Here is a 21,325-nt window from a genome sequence, read left to right on the forward strand (position 1 = left end):
TCTTGCAGCGAGTCATATTGTCATAAACCACATTAGCACGATGACGTGGTATATCTGGTTACCCTCTAGATTATTTTTTCTTCTTCATTTCATGAGATAGAAACTTTAAATCTTACGCATTCCTTGAACACGTATAATGACGTGGTATGGTGTCTTATACGATGGTAAAAGAAAAATTCAAAATCTGCATCAGATAACATAAGAAAAATTCAAAAGTCATCGGCATATGCATTGACGTTCATGGTCAAGTGTTCATACGAGTCAAGAGTCCATGATGGTCAGATTCTTAGGTACACCTGATCAGATTCATTACAAGACAAAGTCATCAACATATCCAACCCCAACTCCCAAATTTATGGGCAACGCCGTTTCTAATCAGCTAGCCCCAAATTCATCATCTATAAGTCTATAATCCAATTCTTAGGTTTACGTGATCGATTGATTTTTATCTCTCCAATACGCTACTTCTCTCTAATGATTTATTATTAATTAGCATAGTTAATTTCCATAACACGAACAAGATGTCACTTCACTGATTTAAAAATCTTCACTTTGGCTTCTGATTCAATTCCTTCCTTAATGTAAAATATGTATTAGTTAGAACAGTTTGTGTCCCTACTTTAAAAATCTTGTAAAACAAGAAAACGCAAAGGCTATCAAAGTCTAAATTTCAGGTTGGCAAAAGCTCTAGCTAATGCAAAGGTAAAAAAAAAAATATAATGCAATGTGGATTTTTGACCCTTGAGTTGGAGAAAACGGTGTCGATGAAGTGCAAGAGTGAATAATCAAGCACACAATTTAAACCAATTAATATTCTATTGACGACTGTGTCCAATAATGACTGACCTATTTGACAAAATCTGATGAACAATTGCAAGGTTGCAAGTTTTTGCTCTACATATATATGTGTCTGTCTCTGTCGTTCTAGAATCATGAGCAGTTGCCAAGACGTATAATTTACAGATGCTCTACTAATTCTTGGCAAGACTACCAACTTAATGACCTGCAGCTAGGATCCGCAATAGTATATATGAAATGGAGAAAAAGTGTTTTGGGGTTGAAATTAATTAAGCTAGCTCGATTATGGTCGGGAACGTGATAATTTAGAGAAGGGTATTATTTGTAAGGGATTGAAGGTCATCAGAAGATTTATTATTCATACGAACTAACTCTTAGCTTAGTAGCATTTCTCTTTTTAATATTAGAAGATGTTACAAGGTCGAATTCCCGTCTTCACTCAATAAAGAAACCAAAACAAAAAATGTGTATGATTCATAATTGGTGGTAGATCTAGTAGGAAAATTATGTCTAAGGTGAGAGTAGGATTGGATGTGATAGGCCCAAATCTCAGAATAGAACTAAGTGAATATATGGTGCAGCCCCTAGCAGGTTGAGCTCAATCCAATGTAAGCAAGCAAAAATCAAAGCAGAGGACTAAAACTATTGGGCTGAGTTTTGGGTTTATCCATCAAATCCAAAACTCACAGAAGAGTTAGTATTATTTGGCCCTTGGCCTCCACTTGACAAAATACATTTATGGTTAAATTACAATGAGTAAATCATCAAATAAGTATACAACTTTTATGTATATTTTTCAAAATTGATAAAATTTCCTCCCACCAAAAAAAAAAAATGTAATGGAATTTCTAAAAATCCCAATAGATTTGAATTTACAAAAAATGATAAATAAAAATATAACTTCTTTTTTATTTAAGGCAATAGATGCATAGTCTTTGGACTTGGGACACACTAGTGTTGATAATTTTTATTTATTTATTAAATTTCAACTTATTGCAAACACAAAATTTGTGCAAATCTACATTTTTATAATCATATAAAAAAATATGTAATATCTTTTTTTGTGTGCGTGAATTGGGGGAAAAACCCCAAATAACACAATTACACAGAAAAATGCGTAATATCTTGATTATCATGAGAATAATTTAAAAAGAAACATATTTTTGTATACAGTAACTCTTTTTTAACTTATACTTGTACTATTTTCTAGAGAGAGAGAGGAAAAAAAAAAAAAAAAAAAACTTGTGTGCTTGTACAATTCACACATTGCAAACTTCTTATAACCAAAGCTGAAGTATGACACAATCTTTCCCGTTTAAATTTCTAAAACCTAAATTTATAATGTAACACAAATTATAAAATAATAATTTAAAGAGTAATCCAAAAAAGAAAAAGAAAAAGAGAGAGGCCTCCGGGGTGAAATGCTCGGCAGCAGCCAGTCCCAGTTCAGCCTGTCTGCAACGCAGAAAGACCCTTAAACCCCAATCTCAATATCCTAAAGGAAGTTTAAACCGTAAAAATGCGAGGCGGAACCGCCATTGGAATAGGAAGGAAGCTCACGAACCCACCATCAAGCCTCTCCATTTCCAAACAAACCCTAATCCCCTTCTCCACTTCCTCCAACAGTGGCGGTGGCCGAGGTAGGGGTCGCGGCGGTCCATTTCCCTCGACTCCTGCCCGATTCGACTTCACTCCCCCACCTCGCGTCCCTGGTCAACCAGACTCCGACGACCCCAAACCTGACCCACCCCCGTCCGCGCCCGGACTCGGCCATGGCCGCGGCAAACCCTTACCTACCTTCTCTTCCTTCGTCTCTGCCATCAAACCCAATTCAGGAACTGGTCGTGGCCAGCCGAGTCAAGTGCAATCCATCCCCGAATCACGTGATCCGGTGGCTCCTGATGCCGGACCCAGCAAACCCATTAAACCCATTTTCTTCGTAAGGGGAGATGGGTCCGACCCGGCGTTGCCCGGTAGCGGGCGGGGAAAACCCATGAATTTTACCCGCCCGGAGGTTCAAGTTAAGGAGGAGAACCGGCATATTCAGGCCCGACCCGAACCGGATCCGAACCAGCCTAGAACCAGGCCCAGAGGTCCGAAGTTGACCCGGGAAGAGGCGGTGAAGCAAGCGCTGGGGATATTGGCACAGGATGGTGCTGAAGGAGATGATGTTGGTGGTGGTGGTGGCAGTGGCAGAGGCAGAGGCAGAGGGATGAGAGGCAGAGGAAGAGGCCGAGGCAGAGGAAGAGGAGATTTTAGAATGAGTGAGAGAGGGGATAGGAGAAGGGGTAAGGATTCGGATGGTAGCTATGCTTCAGGGCTCTATCTTGGGGACAATGCTGATGGGGAGAAGCTGGCTAAGAAGCTTGGCCCTGAGATTATGAATAAATTGGTCGAAAGGTTTGAGGAGATGAGTAGTGAAGTGCTGCCTTCGCCTTTGGATGACGCGTATGTGGATGCCATGCATACCAATTTTATGGTAAGGAATGTTTCAATGCTATGTCTTTTTTGGTTGCTAAGGAAGTGTAGGAAAGGAGTAGCATTTCAGATTGTGAATCTTATGTTGTCTGCTTGTTAGAGATTGTTGTAGTTAACTGAGCCTAGTACTGCATTTAGCTTTGTGCGAAGATCATGTTGTCTGCTTGACAATTTTCGACAATTTTAGTTTTTTGACGCTGTTGTGATTGTTCACTATTGTTATTTGGATTGCAGATAGAGTGTGAACCAGAGTATCTGATGGGAGAGTTTAATAAAAACCCGGATATTGATGAGAAGCCACCTATTTCTCTCAGGGATGCTCTTGAGAAGATGAAGCCTTTCTTGATGGCGTATGAGAATATTGAAAGTCAAGAGGAGTGGGAGGTATATTTTGTTTTCAAGTGTTATTTTTTTTCTGCTGATTTTGCTATTGTGCAGTTCAATCCTGCATCTTTATCTTTAATTCACGCTATAATAGGAGTTTGGGTTCTGCTTGGCCTTTTTCTTTCTTGCAAAGTCATTGGACTTTGGTAGCAGTTGAATTTGATGTAAGGAATTTACGTTTGTTGGAAGCAGGAATCCTTTTCAAGATGATCAAAAGCTGTATCTTATTTTGCTTCTGCTTGATTGCTATCATGTTCACTTCTCTTTGATAATGCGCATGTGCCATCTAGGTTGTTTATTTATTGGTTATCTAGACTTTATCAGATAAGAATCTGGTAAAATGAAATTATTCTCAAACCTTTATGTTTTGTACCTAATCTGTTTTAGAAGGTCTTCAACTCATATCAGGGAGTTCTAATTGACAGAAGTTGGGAGTGGCAAATATTTTAGACTTCAACTATGATAGGAAATGTGGGGGGTTTGATTCTTATGTGCACCTGATCTGCTTGTTCTCTAAGTTGACATTTTATTTTTTGGCATATTGATGTCTTATTACCTACAACAAAGAGAAAAGTTGAGGAATGTGTGTTTGCAAGGGAGTAGACTTATTGAGAGTGATAGCCAGGAAGGGTGAAGGGGCTATCAGCTCTCTGGTTCCAGCTTTCAACAGTTGGTTTATGTACTCGGCTACCACTTTTGGTGACCTTTTCTAATGATTTTAGTTTTTTGTTGTTAGAAAAAGAAAACTGTCTTTGTTTTATGGAAAAAAACCTGATATAGAAATCGATATGGGCAACTGTTATTCATTCTTAAAAAGAGAGAGAGTGGGAGAGAGGTAAAGGAGAAGGAAAAGGACTGCGAGAAGGTGCTCCCGTCTAGAAGGCTCCGTCTAGAAGGCTTATTTAACTGTCTTTTTAAAGGTTGTCAAATGCGTCGTTTGTTCCATTTTCCAAATAAAGTAAACAACGAAAACAAATACGGAAATTTAACAAATCAGCTTTTTAATCTTTTAACCTTCGCCGCTACTGGGCTTACTTTGTATCTCATTTAAGGGTCTTGGACTGGTTATGGGAGTAATTTGACGTAGGGTAGACCTACTAAAGGTTATGGGAGTAATTTGATGTGGGGGAGACCTACTAAAGGTTAATTTTTAAAACTTCATTATTATGCCACTGATTATGTTTGATTCTTGGGAATTGGTATGATGGACCTTAAACTTTGAGCATGCTCATAATAAATAAAAGTACAGTTCTTGTAAATGGGGTGACTCATTTGTTTCTGTTATTCTATGACCTCTTTGATATCATCAGGAAGTCGTGAACGAGACTATGGAAAGAGTTCCATTGTTGAAAGAAATTGTTGATCATTACAGTGGGCCAGATAGGGTAACTGCAAAGAAACAACAAGAAGAGTTAGAAAGAGTTGCAAAAACTCTTCCTGCAAAGGTACCTGATTCTGTAAAGCGGTTCACTGATCGTGCAGTGCTTTCTCTCCAGGTGCGTGTTTGTCCTTGTGCATTCTAAGACCTCATGTTGTCTATCCAATTTTATGCATGAAAAACAACATAGCAAATTTTAATTTCTTTGCCTTTGGTTGTTCTTTTGTCATATTATATTTTGGATGATTTACTCTTGGAGCCTCATGTTCCGGGAGTTCCATTTGTGCTGTCTTGAAATTGTTTCACTGCATTGTTGAGGGATAATATTAGTCAGTTTGGCATGTTCATACAAAGAAGGGTTTCTCTTTCTCAAGAGCATGGCACCAACATGTCAGTACATTTCACTGTTTAGGATGAGGTGTAACGTAATCATCTGTGCGGTATAATATCAACATGCATAAGTTGTGTACAATAGTTGTTTTACTATTCCTTTGACCGTACATGGGATGGGTATAATAAGTTGTTGAAAATTAATTTTACTTTTTAGTTTAACTCATATTTATTTCTTTCGTATTAAAATTTATGTGAAGAAACACTACATAAGTATTTTGTTCATCACACTCTCTTGATTTGCAGAGCAACCCTGGCTGGGGATTTGACAGGAAATGCCAGTTCATGGATAAGCTTGTGGCGAAGGTTTCCCAACACTACAACTAAACTCAGGAAGCTTAGTTTTTAATGGTTAATGCTGAAAATGGTCATTGCCTAAGCTCTAATGCTGAAAAGAAGTGAATTATGCTTTGATTTCTTGAGTTCAATTTTTTTATTCCTCAGAATTTTGTGCTTGTAGTTCTTGTTCTAAGCTTTTTTAGTTGTCATTAGCAAAAGAAAATGTCAAGCTGTCTTAAATTTCTATCTGCAAAAGTGACAGAAGAGTTGCATAATTTGTCTGTAATAATTTGCTCTCTATGCAGCATGGCACTTTTTGTGAAGCGCTTGTCAGTGCGTTTGATTGAATGCCAATAGTATATGTTCAATGAGCTGATTACGTGATTTGTTGCTTGCTTATAAGAAAGGTTGTTCCTTTTACATACTCTTGACATATTGTTTATCATGTGCATTACATTTTCACTGAGGAATTGTTGCATTGGCATCCAGTGAGAAGAGCTACAATCCAATCCCAGTAAAACTAGTTTTAGATTTGGTGAAGTTAACAGCATAAGCGTTTAAAGTTTTTGTCTTTAGATGGTCGTTTGATCAGTTTCTGGCTGTGTAGCTAATCTAAACTGGAAATCACTGAAATGAAACTCGGAGAATGACAATTTTAAGGAGCAAGATTTGCTTCATTGTTTGTTTCTTATTCCATGAAGCTAACGCTGCCCAAGGTTCAAATGCCCTTGAGCCCAAAAAAAAGAATAGGAATCGTTGCATGTGATCCTCATCTGCTTTTGTTCTTCTTTTGGGTAATTGAAGATACACTCTTCTTCTTCTACCCAATTCATTTCGATGTTGTCATAAGTCTTTGAATCTTCTAAAATATTGATGCATGCTGCTTATTCTTCGTTTATTTTGTGCCTTAAACGCAGTAGATCTTTTGTGTCAAATGCTGATTGTATTCCACCACATATATATATTTTTTTTTATACAAGCGATATTAAAATTTTAATCTAGTCTAAACTATGAAGAGCGAATTCGAACTCGAGTGCATAGTAGGGTACACATACATTCTAGCCAATTTCACTAAGCACGTGTCTGCAGTTGGATCCCACAGCTTTATCAACCATGTCAGGCTCTACAATATCCTTTTGTCGATATGATCATATTATGAATCTTTATTATCGTTATCATGTTGAGAGAGTTGTGAGTGTATGACCGCCAAAAAGCTCCAAAAGCCTGGGTCCGTGCTTTTCTAATCAACAGCTGCACTGCACTCCACAAAGCCTGCTATGCTATCTTCAACATATATAAACAATTTTATCTGGAAAAAGAAAAAGAAAAACCCTTTTTCTTTGAGTTTCTGGGGTCTTCAAATCTTATCGACAAAATTTGAACAGCTTATTTGGTCCACGTGATGGCCACACAAAAATACAGACAAATATTATAGTAGAGTTGTTTCTCAACTTGAATTGATTCTTACAAACTTACACTTTGATTTCATTTTGACATGAAGAAATAGAAATAGCAGATGGTATTGAAGGGTGATGATCAAACTTTTTTTGTAAAGGAAAATTTTGATATTTTACAAAGGCAATTCCAATCCAACTCTCAACTAGCTATGTCTAGCTATGTCCACCATTTAAAAACGCAACTTTAGATAAGTTAAGCAAAGGTAGCCTTACAAGACAAAGGTAGTTCAAATCAATCTAGACACGACCAACCGCATTACAAGCAGCTGTGTCTTTGTACTCTTGTTCATCCATCGTATCACAAATCCCTCTACCTCTTGTCTCTGGCAAACAAAAAGCAAACAACCCACAAACCCCAACCACAACCCCAAACACTCCATACGACAAAAACCCGCCATTGGCTCTCCCGGCGGCCGCCAGCATCGGACTAAACACACCACCCAACACCACCGCCTGCCTCACCATCGACAGAGCCGAGTTTCTCACGCACGTGGGAAATAGCTCAATCATAAATATAAGCAAGACATTGAAAGCTGAGCAGGCGCTGAAAAAAGACACAAGCTCGAACCCAATTTGTAATCTTGTCCATATTGGATTCATCCCTTTCAGCACAGACATAATGCTGCAAATCCCACAAAGGCTGGTGAAAACAAGGAGTGAGGTTTTCCTGTTCATTTGGTCGATGAAGAAGAATGCGATTAATGAAGCTGGTAGCTCAGACAAGGCATTGAATGTGACACTCAGGTAGAGATTGAAGTTCAAGCTTCCCAAGGCTAAGGGCATGCCATAATACACCATTCCGGTGCCAAACCCTATTGCCATAACCGCGGACAATCTCCGAAAAGCCCATCTTCTCTCTACCAGAACGCTGATCGCCGAGTAGATATCAACATTCCATGTTTCTTGCTCGAAGGACAAGCTGGAAATAAAGCTCGAGGTAAATGGTGTTTTAGAAGTAGCACTATCAATGGGTGCAATGCATTTTAGGGTTGCAATTGCGTCTTCTTTGCGACCTCTAACAAAGAGCCATCTTGGTGACTCACGAACCAAGAAATGAACCGTAATAGAATACAATAATGTGGGAATAGAAGTCCAAATATAGAGGCTTCTCCATGAATGAGCTCTTTGACTATATGCTATTGCGGGTAGGGATAGAAACCCTAGGGTGAAGCAGAAGAATCCGATAACACCAACTTGGCCGCGCCACCGCCTCCCAACGAGCTCCGTTGATAAGACAAGAGCGGAGGTGCCAATGGTGGCGCGGCCAAACCCGGTGATGAGTCGGAAGGCAGAATAGATCCATATGTTGTTTGAAAAGGCGGTGAGGAAGGTGGACAAAGACATAATGAGACATGAGAGGAAGAGCATGTTTTTGCGTCCCAGTGACGTGTCAGCAAGTGTGGACAAGGCCAGTCCGCCAATTAAACAGCCCATAAAAAAGGCGGAGGCAGGCAGGCCAGTCACGAGGGATGACGAGCACTCAAGGGCCCATTCAGAGACGGTGGAGGTGTATTTCGGCCTGTCCCAGGCCCATAAGTTTTGGGGAAGTTGGCAAATGTTGGAGGCTGAATTGCATGAGCTGTGGCGGTCAGTGAGCTGGGTGCAGTGCCATGTTGGCTCCGCGTCTGTGAAGACGGTGATGAAGGTTTGTTGGGCATCAAAGAACCATGAAAATGATACAAGGGTGGCTTGGAGGAATTGGGCCCACCCGAAATCTCCAATGCACCGTTCGATCGTAGAGTCGAGGGAGGGAAGGTGTTTGTGCAAAACCGGAGGTTCTGGGTCGGCCAAGTTGAGTTCGGAGAGAAGAGGTGTTGAATCAGCCATTTGGTCCAGAGCTAAAAGCAAACGTTTGAGTTATGAATGAGTGAAACAATATCATGAACGCTTTTATAGGGCTTTTGGTGTTTGAGAAAATTATTGGTGCTTTTGTATAAGAATTTCAGTAAAAACAACTTATGTATATAAATTAGTGTATACACATAAAAAATCTAAGAACATAATTAAACGTGTTTCACATGGCATCTGCGCACATCTCTTAACTTTTCTTGCAATGGGCTGCTCTTTCAATTTGGTATATGGGAGACCAACTTTTACAAAGTTTTACAGTGCGTTTGGATGAGGAAATTTAAAAGTACAAAGAATTTCATAAATGACGGAATTTAAAATGACGGAAATTAATGTTCTAGAATTTGTAAAGTTTCTTATTTGGATGACTAATTTAAAACACGGAATTTAACTTTTATTTGTAAAGTTATCGTTTTTTAAAACTCAATCTCTCTTGGGATTTTAGAAATGACGACTTTTAGATAGAATTTAAACTTGAGATTTATGATCTCCAAATTCCATTTTTTTTCCACGCGGAATTTCTAAATTTCTATGTTTTTTTATCCAAACACCGGAATTGGTTCATGTCAATTTAGAAATTCTGAGTTTTGTCAAAATCCTAAGTTTATTTCCCTCATCCAAACGCACCATTAGGGAATATCTTAATTTTTGTTTCCAAATACATATTCTTTTTCATTTATATTGTTTAAATTTCATCAAGGCAGTAATTACAAGACAGTTGACAAGCGTGCAGTATCACAAAGGTGGTTTTATACAAGGACTGTCATAGATAGGGATGGCAACGGGTCGGGTAGGGGCTGGGTATGACAATACCATTCCCATCCCCGCTCTCCATCCCTGCCCCGGTCTCCGAACCCATCCTCGTTTATTAGGTTTCGGAGAATCCCCGTCCCCGCCTCCGTCGGGAGACTATCCCCCATACCCGCCCCAAATCCCCGATTTTTTTGCATAAAAAAATATTTATCATACATTTTAACATTAAGTTTCATATTAAATTATCATTCAACACATCCAAATTAACTATAAAGTTCAACTCAACTATTCAAAAGCACATCAATATGAGATTCCATAGAAAATTAGGAAGAATTAGGAGAGGGAAGTTAACTTAGGGTTAAACATAAATATTATAATTCTTTATTTATTTATTTAAATATAAACATATATATTTTCGGGTCAGGTTCGAGGATGGGGACGCTAATACCATCCCCTCCCCATACCCGTCGGGGATTTTTCAAGTTTGGGGATCCCCATACCCGATACCCATTTAGCCTCGAAATCTCCTCCCGTTAGGGTCGGGGACCTGACGGGGACCCGCCCCTACGGTTATTTTTGCCATCCGTAGTCATAGAGTTCTATTGGTTCGGAAGACTACTTGATATTTCTAAACTGAATTAATTAACACAAAAGATTGGGCTTCATACAATATTTTTAGATAAAAATAATAGATTACATTTATAATTCAGGCACAAACACCGTCAACTACAAAATTAGCTTCATGGATTAAGAAAAGAAAGAGAGCACACATTTTAACTTTGTTCCTTGCACGAATTAAATAAACAAATATCACTTGGATGTCCGAGTTTGGATATTGAATGGCAAACATTGCAATTGGGTGGTAAGTATTGATAAATCTTTCCTCATGCTTTAATGTGACCCACACATTTACATATCAATCGCAAGTGACAAGTACTCTAATTTAAATTAAAGAATTGAAAACATTCACGTAACTGGATGTTTGAGGCATCAATCTTATCACTACAGAACATAGTTTGATCAAGATTCAAGACTTAAAAAAATCATATAAACACTAACCACATGAAACAAACAAAAATTGGCGGCAATTGGGTTAATATTAAATGTCATTAAGCTTCTTAACATTGACAGACGCATTAAGCGACAAGAGAGGTCGAGTTAAGAACTTCTTAATCGGAATAAAATTAATGGTTTTAAGCTTTTGGTTTTCATGATGAGCAACTCATCGAAAACTAGCTTTCCAGCCCACAAGATATATATGGTTCAGTTTTGCTTGATTTGCCACAACATGGAATGGAAGTGCACTTTAATTATGTTAGAAGTGCACTTTAATTATGAGCCTTCCTTTTATCACATGAAGGAGCCAATAGATTATGGCAGGCGGGCACATTGAAGATTAACAAAAGGGTGGTTGAGGGAAACAAGTTAAAGAAAGAGGCGCATGTTGTCGCTTTTACTTGGCAGTGAACTCTGTTAGAAAATTTAATAATTTTTTTTATGTTCTTTGGATGAATACAAAATAAGAAACTTGTATTTAGTCACAATTTTGTTGTGAACCGGTTTTTGCTTTGCACAAGTTGTGAATGGTGACAAGTTGCTTCGTGTGCTTGATGAATGTGGGTGTGTTTTATGAATAGATCGATGCATCATATCTATTTCAATGAAAGGTCATATGTATTTAATTGCCTGTCATAAGCTATGACTCATGGCAGTCATCTTATCTAAACAGTTGTGGTCAAGAAACAGTTAGCCCTGAATTTGAAGAATGAATTCGTTTATTTATTTTGGTGCATGTTTAGGGCCAGCTTGGCATTACTGTACTATGAAAATAATTACTGTGAAATTTGTTGTAAGAGAAATCGGCTGTGAAAAAAATCAGTTGGATGTTTGGTAAACTTTTTGTTAAAAGTGACAATGATACAATAATCATTTTAAGAGTATTTGGTAATTTTTTGTGTAAAAGTGTTGTAAGTTATGTACAATAACTAAAAAAGGGCAGAAAGTGTTATTTTAAATTGCAATACATAAAAACTAAATGTTATCAAACCAATTAGAAAACTCAATGATTGGAATTTACAACCCAAAATCTTCAATGCCCTCTTCTTGCATGTTCATTAATAATTCACACCATTTAACTCAATGACCAACAACCAATTGCCATTAAAAGAGTCTAGATTTGTAACACCTCGACCCCAAATTTAATCCTTATTTAATTATTTAATTATTTAAGGGTATTTTAGTCATATTTTTAACCGGAGAGAGTTTGGGACCGTGACTTGTATTTTTGGATAGGTCGTACTGAGACGAGTTCACAGACACGTAGTGGGCTCGAATCGGAGTTGTAACGAGAGAGATATGGTCAAAAGAAGTCCAGTGGCACAATCGTAAATATTTCAAAATGGGATTTTTTTTATAAAAATCTGGTTTTCTCTCTCTCTTTCTCTCTCTCCCGCGACTTCTCTCTCTCTCTCCCGCCGGCTCTCTCTCTTCCTCCCCTCGTATCTCCGGCCACCGACCACGGCTGTGGGCGGGGCCGGTACCAAAATGACCGGGACGACGTCCCCTTCCTTCCCCGACCGTTCCCCGCCGGCGACGCGGCCGTTGCTGGCCGGAAAATGCAGAAAACCGCCGGTTTTCAGTCGAAACTTCAAGCTCCTCGATCTCCTTCGTTTCTCAACCAAATCGTTCGAGTAAGGTATGGTTTCTCAGCTATTTTTCATGTTCTAACTGATGGTTGGTTGGGTTTTGATCGATTCGATCTCTAGATCACTCGATTTTCGAATTGAAAATCGGCGGAAACTTCGGCAGCCGTGATCGGCCATTTCCGGCCACTTTTTGGGGTAGGTCCAAGAACAAAAGTGGCTCCAAATAGGGTGTTATACCTAGGGTAGGAGTTTGGAGCCGAGATGTTGAGATTTTCCGGCGAAGCGTTATCGCTTTGGGCACCCACGCGCTGCCGGCGCGTGCGGCAGCGCGTGGGTACTGTAGAAAAAGTAGCGATGTGTTCCGATGAGATCCTTAGGTCGTCACGAGTGCGTAGGATTTCGCGGATCTCAATTCGGACGTCGTTTGACTATCGAACGGATAATCGCATGGTATGCGTTATCTGGGTTTGATAGGTTGGGACCGTTGGATGGTTCCAAATTTAATATATGTTAATCTAGGTAATTCTAGGATCGGATAGGAATTCACGGATTGTGAATCGGAGCCCCGGATGTTGGATTCACTACATGCACCACCAAGTGAAAGCTAGGTCCCGCGTGGCGTAGGTTATTCGGCGTTGGGACAGGCTCCATACGTGGCGTTGGTTGTACCGGCGTATGGGGAGCTATTGTGATATTGTGTTGAGGTCGCACGTGGCGTAGGTTATCCGGCGTGTCGACAGACCCCATACGTGGCGTTGGTTGTACCGGCGTATGGGAAGATTTGTGATGTGATGTTGAGGTCCCGCGTGGCGTAGGTTATCCGGCGTTGGGACAGGCCCCATACGTGGCGTTGGTTGTACCGGCGTATGGGAAGTTATGTGATATGATTTGCAGGTCTCACGTGGCGTAGGTTATCCGGCGTGTTGACAGGCCCCATACGTGGCGTTGGTTGTACCGGCGTATGGGGAGGTTATGTGGGATACAGAGAAATGAATTAAGATATCGCTCAAGTGTGGAATGGGATTTTAGGAAGAACTACGTGTGGCTTGATCCCTCAAGGAGGGTACGTAGGCAGCCTAAGGTTATTAGGCGCAGCCGCAGACTAAATATTAGTCATAATTTGTATTTAAATTGTTTGGTAGTTATTTGAGAATTTTTGGAAGGCCGAAGGCCATTTATGAGAATTTGTATGAAATTATATTGTGCATGCTGCCAGTTGTGGATATTAAATGTGTTTTCATGCAGGTATAAATTTTGGAAAATGTCCAAATTGTAGGGGAGACTCTGCCGAAATTTCGGCAGGAAGTCTCGGTTTTTAGTGAGTAGGCCTGACATTGGGATGATGTCAGGAATTCCAAAGGGTTCGTCTCGGATTTTGAGAAAATTCGGGGCGGGTCCTTAAAAGATTGATGTTGTTTTCCATTATCAAATAGCATAGGGAAGGAAGGCAATTCAAACACGTATAGACTCACAACCACTATAGTTCTTCCATTCACTTTGAACCTCCCTCCAGATGCGTTCTATGGCATCCTTGTTCTTTTATTTTTATTTTTTAATTACTAGCTTTTCATTGAAGCCCAGAAAAAGATTAAACAAAATACACCAGGAAATCCAAAAAATACTGGGGGATACAATCTTGAGAATACAAGGTAACAAGTAAATGAGAAACAACTTAAAACTTTATAGATCACTCTGCTGGACTGAATATCGATAATGATGGAATTGAACTGATGACTGGATCCAATCTGGAGATTTGAAGGACTATCAGAATTTGTTCTTTGTTGAGAACTAATAGCGCAACCAAGGTCAACAAGAAACAAAAGGAACTCAACTAGAAACAGCGAAGATAAGATTTTACCACATGAGGCAGAAGAATAATGCATGGGCAAGTGCTGCAGAGTGATATTGAGTAAAACCTTGTTTGAGAATACAACCTAGAAATTTAAAGAGAAGGAGAAGAGTGAAAAAATAAGAAAAAAATCTTAGATCTTGGTCGTAGGAATCCTGAATATAAATTAAAGAAGAAAGGTGTGAAGATAAGAAGAAGAAGAAGAAGAAGAAGAAGAAGAAGAACTGGCTAGTAATCGCCAGAGAAAAGGAAGGAGCCATTGAGGAATACACTGGCAAAAGTGAAGAGGTCAGTAGATGTAAAAGATTTTAGAGAGTCGGATCAGTAGTCCATTATTAGCAACAACGATATTGTTTCCAACTTAACCACCTACGAAACCCAATAGGTGTAAGGTTTTATCACAAAAAATCTCGTTGATATTAGCAGTGGAACCATTCATTATATGTTGTATTTTATTTAGTTAAGTTCTAATATAGGATTCATATTCTTCAATATATGGTTGTAAAATATCATTTGCTAAAACTTTAAGAAAGCTTGTACAAAGTGGAGGAGGATCATTCAAGAAAGTTAGAGATGAGCAAAAGTCTTGTGAAAAGGTTTTGTGGTGTCAGATTGTGATGTATCTAGTTTTATATCGTACATAATATCGTTCTATCTAAAATTCTGTCGGACACAAAGTTAAATTATTATGATATTGACTACTTTGGCTGTGTATAACCAAATGATCATATGGGCATTCATCGCAAAGGCCCTATAAAATCCTTCACCCATATGTTTCACTAACTCATAGAGATATCTTAAAACATTTTTCTACGAGCCAATAAATGGGCGATTCAACCCCTCTTCTCCCCGAAATCAACTCGGCCGAGTCAGAACCCCCATTGTTGCACAAACATGTTCCCTCCCTAGACTCCACGATCGAACGGTGCATCGGAGATTTCGGGTGGGCCCAATTCCTCCAAGCTTTCCTTGTATCGTTTTCATGGTTCTTTGATGCCCAACAAACCTTCATCACCGTCTTCACAGACGCCGAGCCAACATGGCTCTGCACCCAACTCGATGATCCTAACAACTCATGCCACTCAGCCTCAAACGTTTGCCAACTTCCTCAAAATTCATGGGCTTGGGACCGGCCAAGACACACTTCCACCATCTCCGAATGGGCCCTGCAGTGTTCACCGTCAATCGTCCAGGGTATGCCCTCCTCAGCCTTCTTCATGGGTTGCTTAATAGGCGGGCTTGCCTTGGCCACACTTGCTGACACGTCACTGGGCCGCAAAAACATGCTCTTCCTCACTTGTCTCGTCATGTCTTTGTCCACCTTTCTCACTGCCTTCTCCTCCAACATATGGATCTACTCCATCCTCCGATTCATCACTGGATTTGGCCGTGCTACCATCGGCACCTCTGCTCTTGTCCTATCAACGGAGCTTGTTGGGAGGAGGTGGCGTGGCCAGGTAGGTGTCATTGGATACTTCTGCTTCACTCTAGGGTTTCTATCCCTACCAGCTATTGCATACACTCAAAGAGCTCATTCATGGAGAACACTCTATTTTTGTACTTCCATCCCTACCTTCTTGTATTGCATAATGGTTCATTTCTTGGTTCATGAGTCACCAAGATGGCTCTTCCTTCGAGGCCGCAAAGAAGAAGCAATTGCAACACTAAAACACATTGCACCCATCAATGCTACTAGTACTAAAACACCACTCACATCTAGCTTCTTTTCGAACTTGTCCTTTGAGCAAGAAACAAGGAACGTTGATCTCTACTCGGCGATCAAGGTTCTGGTGAAGAGCAGATGGGCTTTTCGGAGATTGTCCGCGGTTATGGCAATAGGGTTTGGTGTTGGAATGGTATATTATGGAATGCCATTAGCCTTGGGAAGCTTGGACTTCAATCTCTACTTAAGTGTCACGTTCAATGGCTTGTCAGAGCTACCAGCTTCGTTAATCACATTAGTCTGCATTGCCAAAATGAACAGGAAGACCTCACTCTTGGTTTTCACTAGTCTTAGTGGGGTTTTTAGCATAATGTCCGTGTTGAAAGGAACTCATCCAATATGGACAACATTACAAATTGTGTTCGAGCTTGTGTCTTTTTTCAGCGCCTGCTCGGCTCTCAATGTCTTGCTAATATTTACGGTTGAGCTTTTCCCCACCTGCGTGAGAAACTCGGCTGTGTCGATGGTGCGGCAGGCGGTGGTGTTGGGAGGAGTGTTTAGTCCAATGCTGGCGGCCGCTGGGAGAGTCAATGGCGGGTTTTTGTCGTATGGAGTGTTTGGGGTTGTGGTTGGGATTTTTGGGTTGTTTGTGGTTTGTTTGCAAGAGACGAGAGGTAGAGGGATTTGTGATACAATGGATGAAGAAGAGTACAAACAAAGAGACAGCTACTTGTAATGCGGTCCCTCCCTGGTGATGTGTAGATTGATTTAAACTACTTTGTCTTGTAAGGTTTTCCTCAAATAATCTGGAGTTAATATTTTGTCACGACAACTCTATTGGTCTTTTTTTTTGTTTTTTTACGCGGAAAGGAATATTAAAAAGCAAAACCTCTTGGACACGCAGGCCAAAAGAGAAAAATAAAATTAGTGATGTGTAGGATATAATCAAGACACTTTATTAAGGTAGTGACAAAGATATAATATAGCACGCCAACTATGACTTGTACTCTGACAGCAACAAATTGAGGAATTAATCTCTTCCTCTCGAACAGTAGGATCTGTCTACATAGAGGCCATGCACTAGTGCTTTGCTTTCTAACCATCAATCACTGTACGCTGATAATTACCACCCAATACATAGAGGCCACAGAAACCAAATATTAATATATTTGAGAAAATTTGAGACACAACTGCACTTTACAACACTAAATATTAATATATTTATCTATTGGTGAAAATAATCCAATTTTATCATAAGGAGTTTAGAAACTAACAAAGGTTTGTTTCAGATAACTTTGTGGTGTTGAAATCAAATTTTATATCATTCACTCCCAACACTCAAAGTAGGGTAAATATTTTGTGTGATTTATTCTTCTCTCTAGTAGGTATATATAGGATTATATACATACATACAAAAGTGAACTAGGAAAATACATATATACAATCATGTCTAATAAGGGAATTACAATCAATTACATAATTATCTCTTAATAAGGGAATGATTCATATACCAACACTCCCCATTAAGGTGTCGCATAGATCTTTTCAATGCCCAACTTCACAAGTGAGTCATGGAACGCTTGACTTTATACTACCTTTATCAGAATATCTGCTAGCTCTTCAATAGTCTTGACATGTGGGATTTGTATAATATCTCCTCCAACTTCTCATATATTAAATTATGATCAATCTCTATATGTTTAGTTCGATTGTGTTGTAACAGATTCTCTACTAAATTAGTAAACTATATTGTGTTTTAAAACTAAAGCTCCCTCGTAAAAAATAGTTATTCTAGACATCTGATTCATAGAGCCTCATTGGCAGGTGACAGTTGATGAGTATAAACATAGTTTTCAATTGGATATTTCACCAGCTTAAAATTATCAAGTGAGTATCTATATCTGGAGGCTTCCCTCGGGTACTCTTTAATGGCAACTGATAGCTGTCACTATCAATTTGTTTAATATTTGTATGATTAATGACTGAGTTGTTAGTATTAATCTGGTTTTCTAGACTTATCTTAGGAATACCTGCATGAGAAATAGCATCATCGGGTAATGCAGGAGTAGAGGAGGGGAAAGTAGTATAAGAAGCCAAGAGGTCTGAAGAAGACGGCAAGGGCGACGACGACGTCGCCAGTACAGGTTCTGCCTATGAGTCTAGTATTGTACTCGTTGCCAGTGGTCTCTTCAAATCGAGTTCTGCCAAATCTGATGATGGTACATCAACTAAATCTGGTAGCCCAATCATCTAATTCGGCTCTTCCATGCTTACAATCTCCCCCTGAAGAGGAGAATTGGACATTGGTTCGGCAAAATACATCTCTGTTTCTGAAAAAGTAACATCCATTGTGACAAAATAACATTGGGTAGGTAGATGACAACACATGTAACCTTTCTGGTGTGGAAAATAGCCAACAAACACACACTTCAAAGCACAAGGGTCAAGTTTAATATGCTGATTTTTATGAAAGTAGATATAAACAACACATCCAAATATCGTAGCGCCAGGGTTAAATGGGAAGAATGAGTGACATAGGTAGAGAGTTTCTCAAAAGGTGACTTAAATTGCAGGGTATTGGTTGGGACACGTTTGATGAGATGCACTGCTGAGGTGATAGCATCCTCCCATAAGGTAGGTTTCATATGGGCACCAATGAAACTGGCTCGAGTAACCTTCAGGATCTGGCAATTTTTCCTTTCCACAACACCATTTTGTTGTAGTGTTTGAGGACAAGTTATCTAGTGAATAATATCATGATCCTGAAAATAAGCTTGTAATAATTGATTGACATATTCACCTCTATTATCAGAACGAACAACTTTCAGAGTAGTAGAAAACTGAGCATGTACCAATCTTTTTGAAAACATGAAATCAATCATAGACATCACTCTTGTTTTTCATCAAATATAACCATGTCATACGGTGCAATCTTTCACAAAGATCAGAAACCAGTATAAACAAGGTCATGTCCCCAAACATCAGTTTAAACCAAAGCAAATAGAACATATGTTTTATTTGAACTTAATTGATAAGTAGCACACTGACTCTTCGCTAAAATGCAAGTATCACACTTGATATCCGAAATAGTACAATATAAAAATAAAGACAGAAATAAATGTTTAAAATAACCAAAAGATGAATGGCCTAAATGAGGATGCTATAACCAAATATGATTCTCTTTATCTCGAGCAGAGCCCTTTACTGACATAATCCTTCCTAAAGAAGACAAAAAATAATGATAGATCAATAGAAGACAATTTAATTGTTTTATCACTTGAGGAACATATAAGATATTATTTGACAATGCAGAAACAACTAAAGTAAGCTTCCAATATAAGGAAAGGGTTAATTCGACTCTGCCAGCACCTTTAACAGGATAGGACACACCATTTGCATTGGCCACGCTCGAGTGGTTATGATTCCGAGGAGCATATAGATCGTAAGTCATATATGATCTGTGGCTCTAAAATCAATTATCAAGCCAGGGTGTGCAATTGCTAATGAAGTAGAAGAAGACAAATTATGGAGACAAAAGGAAGAAGAGAGAGAGGGTAGGTGAGACTAAAGTAAGAAGGAGGTGATGGTGTGTTTGCCATTAGAGAAAAAGGAGTCATTACCGTCAATTTGGGAAGGAGAAAAAAACCTAAGCTGATATGGCCAACCCACAACCATTAGATTATTTGAATGCTTCATATTTTGCGAAATAAACCTAAATATACGCTCTCTAAATACAAAAATTCGGTATTCTATTTTATGAATGGATGCATCTACAGAGTTTGAATGGGTCATATCTATTTCAATGAAATATTATACTCGTTGTCTTTTCACAATAGATATACCTATAGATACATATCTATCTATACTTTTTATCACAAGTAGTTCATATACTGTTTTCAAACATATCAATTTCTTCCTATTCTTTCACAAGTAGTTCATGTACTGTTTTCAAACATATCAATTTCATCCTTATTCTTTCAGTTTGATCAAAGTCATCTCCATCTTCTTTTGTTGCACATTAATGCTGTCATTCTCGACACCAATTCTATTCAATTTCGGTCAAAATTGATCACGTGCCTTACACATGACCATCATCAATTCTCGTGGGTGGGTGGCAGTATATTTTTCTTTGTGATAAGCTGTGACTAATGGCAATTATGAATTTGAACAATGAAATCGTTAATTTATTTTGGTGCATGCTTAGTGTACAGATTCGTGCTTGAATAACCTATAGTTACTTAGCATAGAGGGCATTTATGATAAGGAGGTGACATAAGTAGAGATTAAATCCCAAGTTAGCAGGCATGTCGTATAGTACTGGTTTTCATAATGAAATTTAAACAATAAATCAAAATGACTAAGAGCATCTCTAATCGATATGTCAAAATTGCTATATGGATATGAAATTGCAAAAATTGAAGATTAAAGTTGCTTCAACCAAGTAGTCAAATCTTACATGAATTTGAAGTCTAGAAGAGATATGTCAAAAATAACATATATATCCAAAAGCTTGATGTCAAATATTATTTTAATAATTTTTAGTCATGGACTCTACTATCATTTAAACTCTACTCTTTTAAAACTTTATGCATCATATGTGCTCCATCGCTTTTAAAATATAATAAAATAATATGATATTTGGCATTGCGGTTGGAGTTAAATTGTTTCCAAAGTATCAAATTGCCGCATAAACCATCAAATTCAAATTTAACATTTTGCATTTGACATCTCCTTTGGAGATGCCCTAAGATGTGAAAGAAAGAAAATAAAAGACAATTAGTGACTAAACCATTCCATATTCTTGGAACATTATACTTGGACAATGATATCCTCATAATAAATTATAGGCTTATTATCACAAAACATCCTTAAGGTTTACGAAACTATCAGATTGCATCCTTAATATTTTTTTGTATCATTCGTGGTCCTCAAAGTTAGTATGTATGATCACAAATAGTCCCTGCCGTTAGGTTCCCATCAAAAACTATGTTAGTTTGTTGATGTGGCATATATATATATATCACAAAACATCCCTGAGATTCATGCACCTATCACAAATGGTCCCTGTGAAAATTTTTAATTTTTTAATAGTTTTTTCATTTAAAATCCTTCTATAAATGGTTTTTTCATTTATAAATAATTTAAAAAATAAAACCAAAAATTTATGAAATTTAAATTAAAAAATTAAAAAAATTCGCAGGGACCATTTGTGATAGGTGTGCGTGAACCTCAGGGATATTTTGTGATATATATATATAGTCCTCTTCTATTGAGGGATCCCTCAAATAATTTTATTTGAGAGACACCTCTTAGGGTTCCCTACGAATTTTTTTTCAATGATCGAAACCATCTATTTTTTAAGTCTATATTTATAGATCATCCTTGAAAAAAATTAGACAAATC

General features: G+C 38.5%; 2 protein-coding genes and 1 pseudogene across 2 annotated transcripts; 2 read left to right on the forward strand and 1 right to left on the reverse strand.

The window, feature by feature from the left end:
- Window positions 2,148-6,127, forward strand: LOC18779758 (la-related protein 1). The gene is made up of 4 exons (XM_020561628.1): window positions 2,148-3,277; window positions 3,511-3,660; window positions 4,971-5,156; window positions 5,675-6,127. The coding sequence occupies exons 1-4, from the start codon at window positions 2,318-2,320 to the stop codon at window positions 5,753-5,755; spliced, it is 1,377 nt and encodes a 458-aa protein (XP_020417217.1). The 5' UTR covers window positions 2,148-2,317; the 3' UTR covers window positions 5,756-6,127.
- On the reverse strand, window positions 7,243-9,022 carry LOC18780040 (organic cation/carnitine transporter 3). The gene has a single exon (XM_007211489.2). The coding sequence runs from the start codon at window positions 8,989-8,991 to the stop codon at window positions 7,402-7,404; it is 1,590 nt and encodes a 529-aa protein (XP_007211551.1). The 5' UTR covers window positions 8,992-9,022; the 3' UTR covers window positions 7,243-7,401.
- LOC18778350 lies at window positions 13,666-16,754 on the forward strand (annotated as a pseudogene).

This window comes from Prunus persica, chromosome G4 (assembly GCF_000346465.2).
Source record: "Prunus persica cultivar Lovell chromosome G4, Prunus_persica_NCBIv2, whole genome shotgun sequence".
In the NCBI taxonomy this organism is placed as follows: Eukaryota; Viridiplantae; Streptophyta; class Magnoliopsida; order Rosales; family Rosaceae; genus Prunus; species Prunus persica.

Coding starts and splice junctions, on each gene's coding strand:
- LOC18779758 (XM_020561628.1), top strand. CDS start 2,318: ATGCGAGGCGGAACCGCCATTGGAATAGGAAGGAAGCTCACGAACCCA. Junction 3,278..3,510: donor CCATGCATACCAATTTTATG/GTAAGGAATGTT, acceptor TTTGGATTGCAG/ATAGAGTGTGAACCAGAGTA. Junction 5,157..5,674: donor GTGCAGTGCTTTCTCTCCAG/GTGCGTGTTTGT, acceptor CTTGATTTGCAG/AGCAACCCTGGCTGGGGATT.
- LOC18780040 (XM_007211489.2), bottom strand. CDS start 8,991: ATGGCTGATTCAACACCTCTTCTCTCCGAACTCAACTTGGCCGACCCA.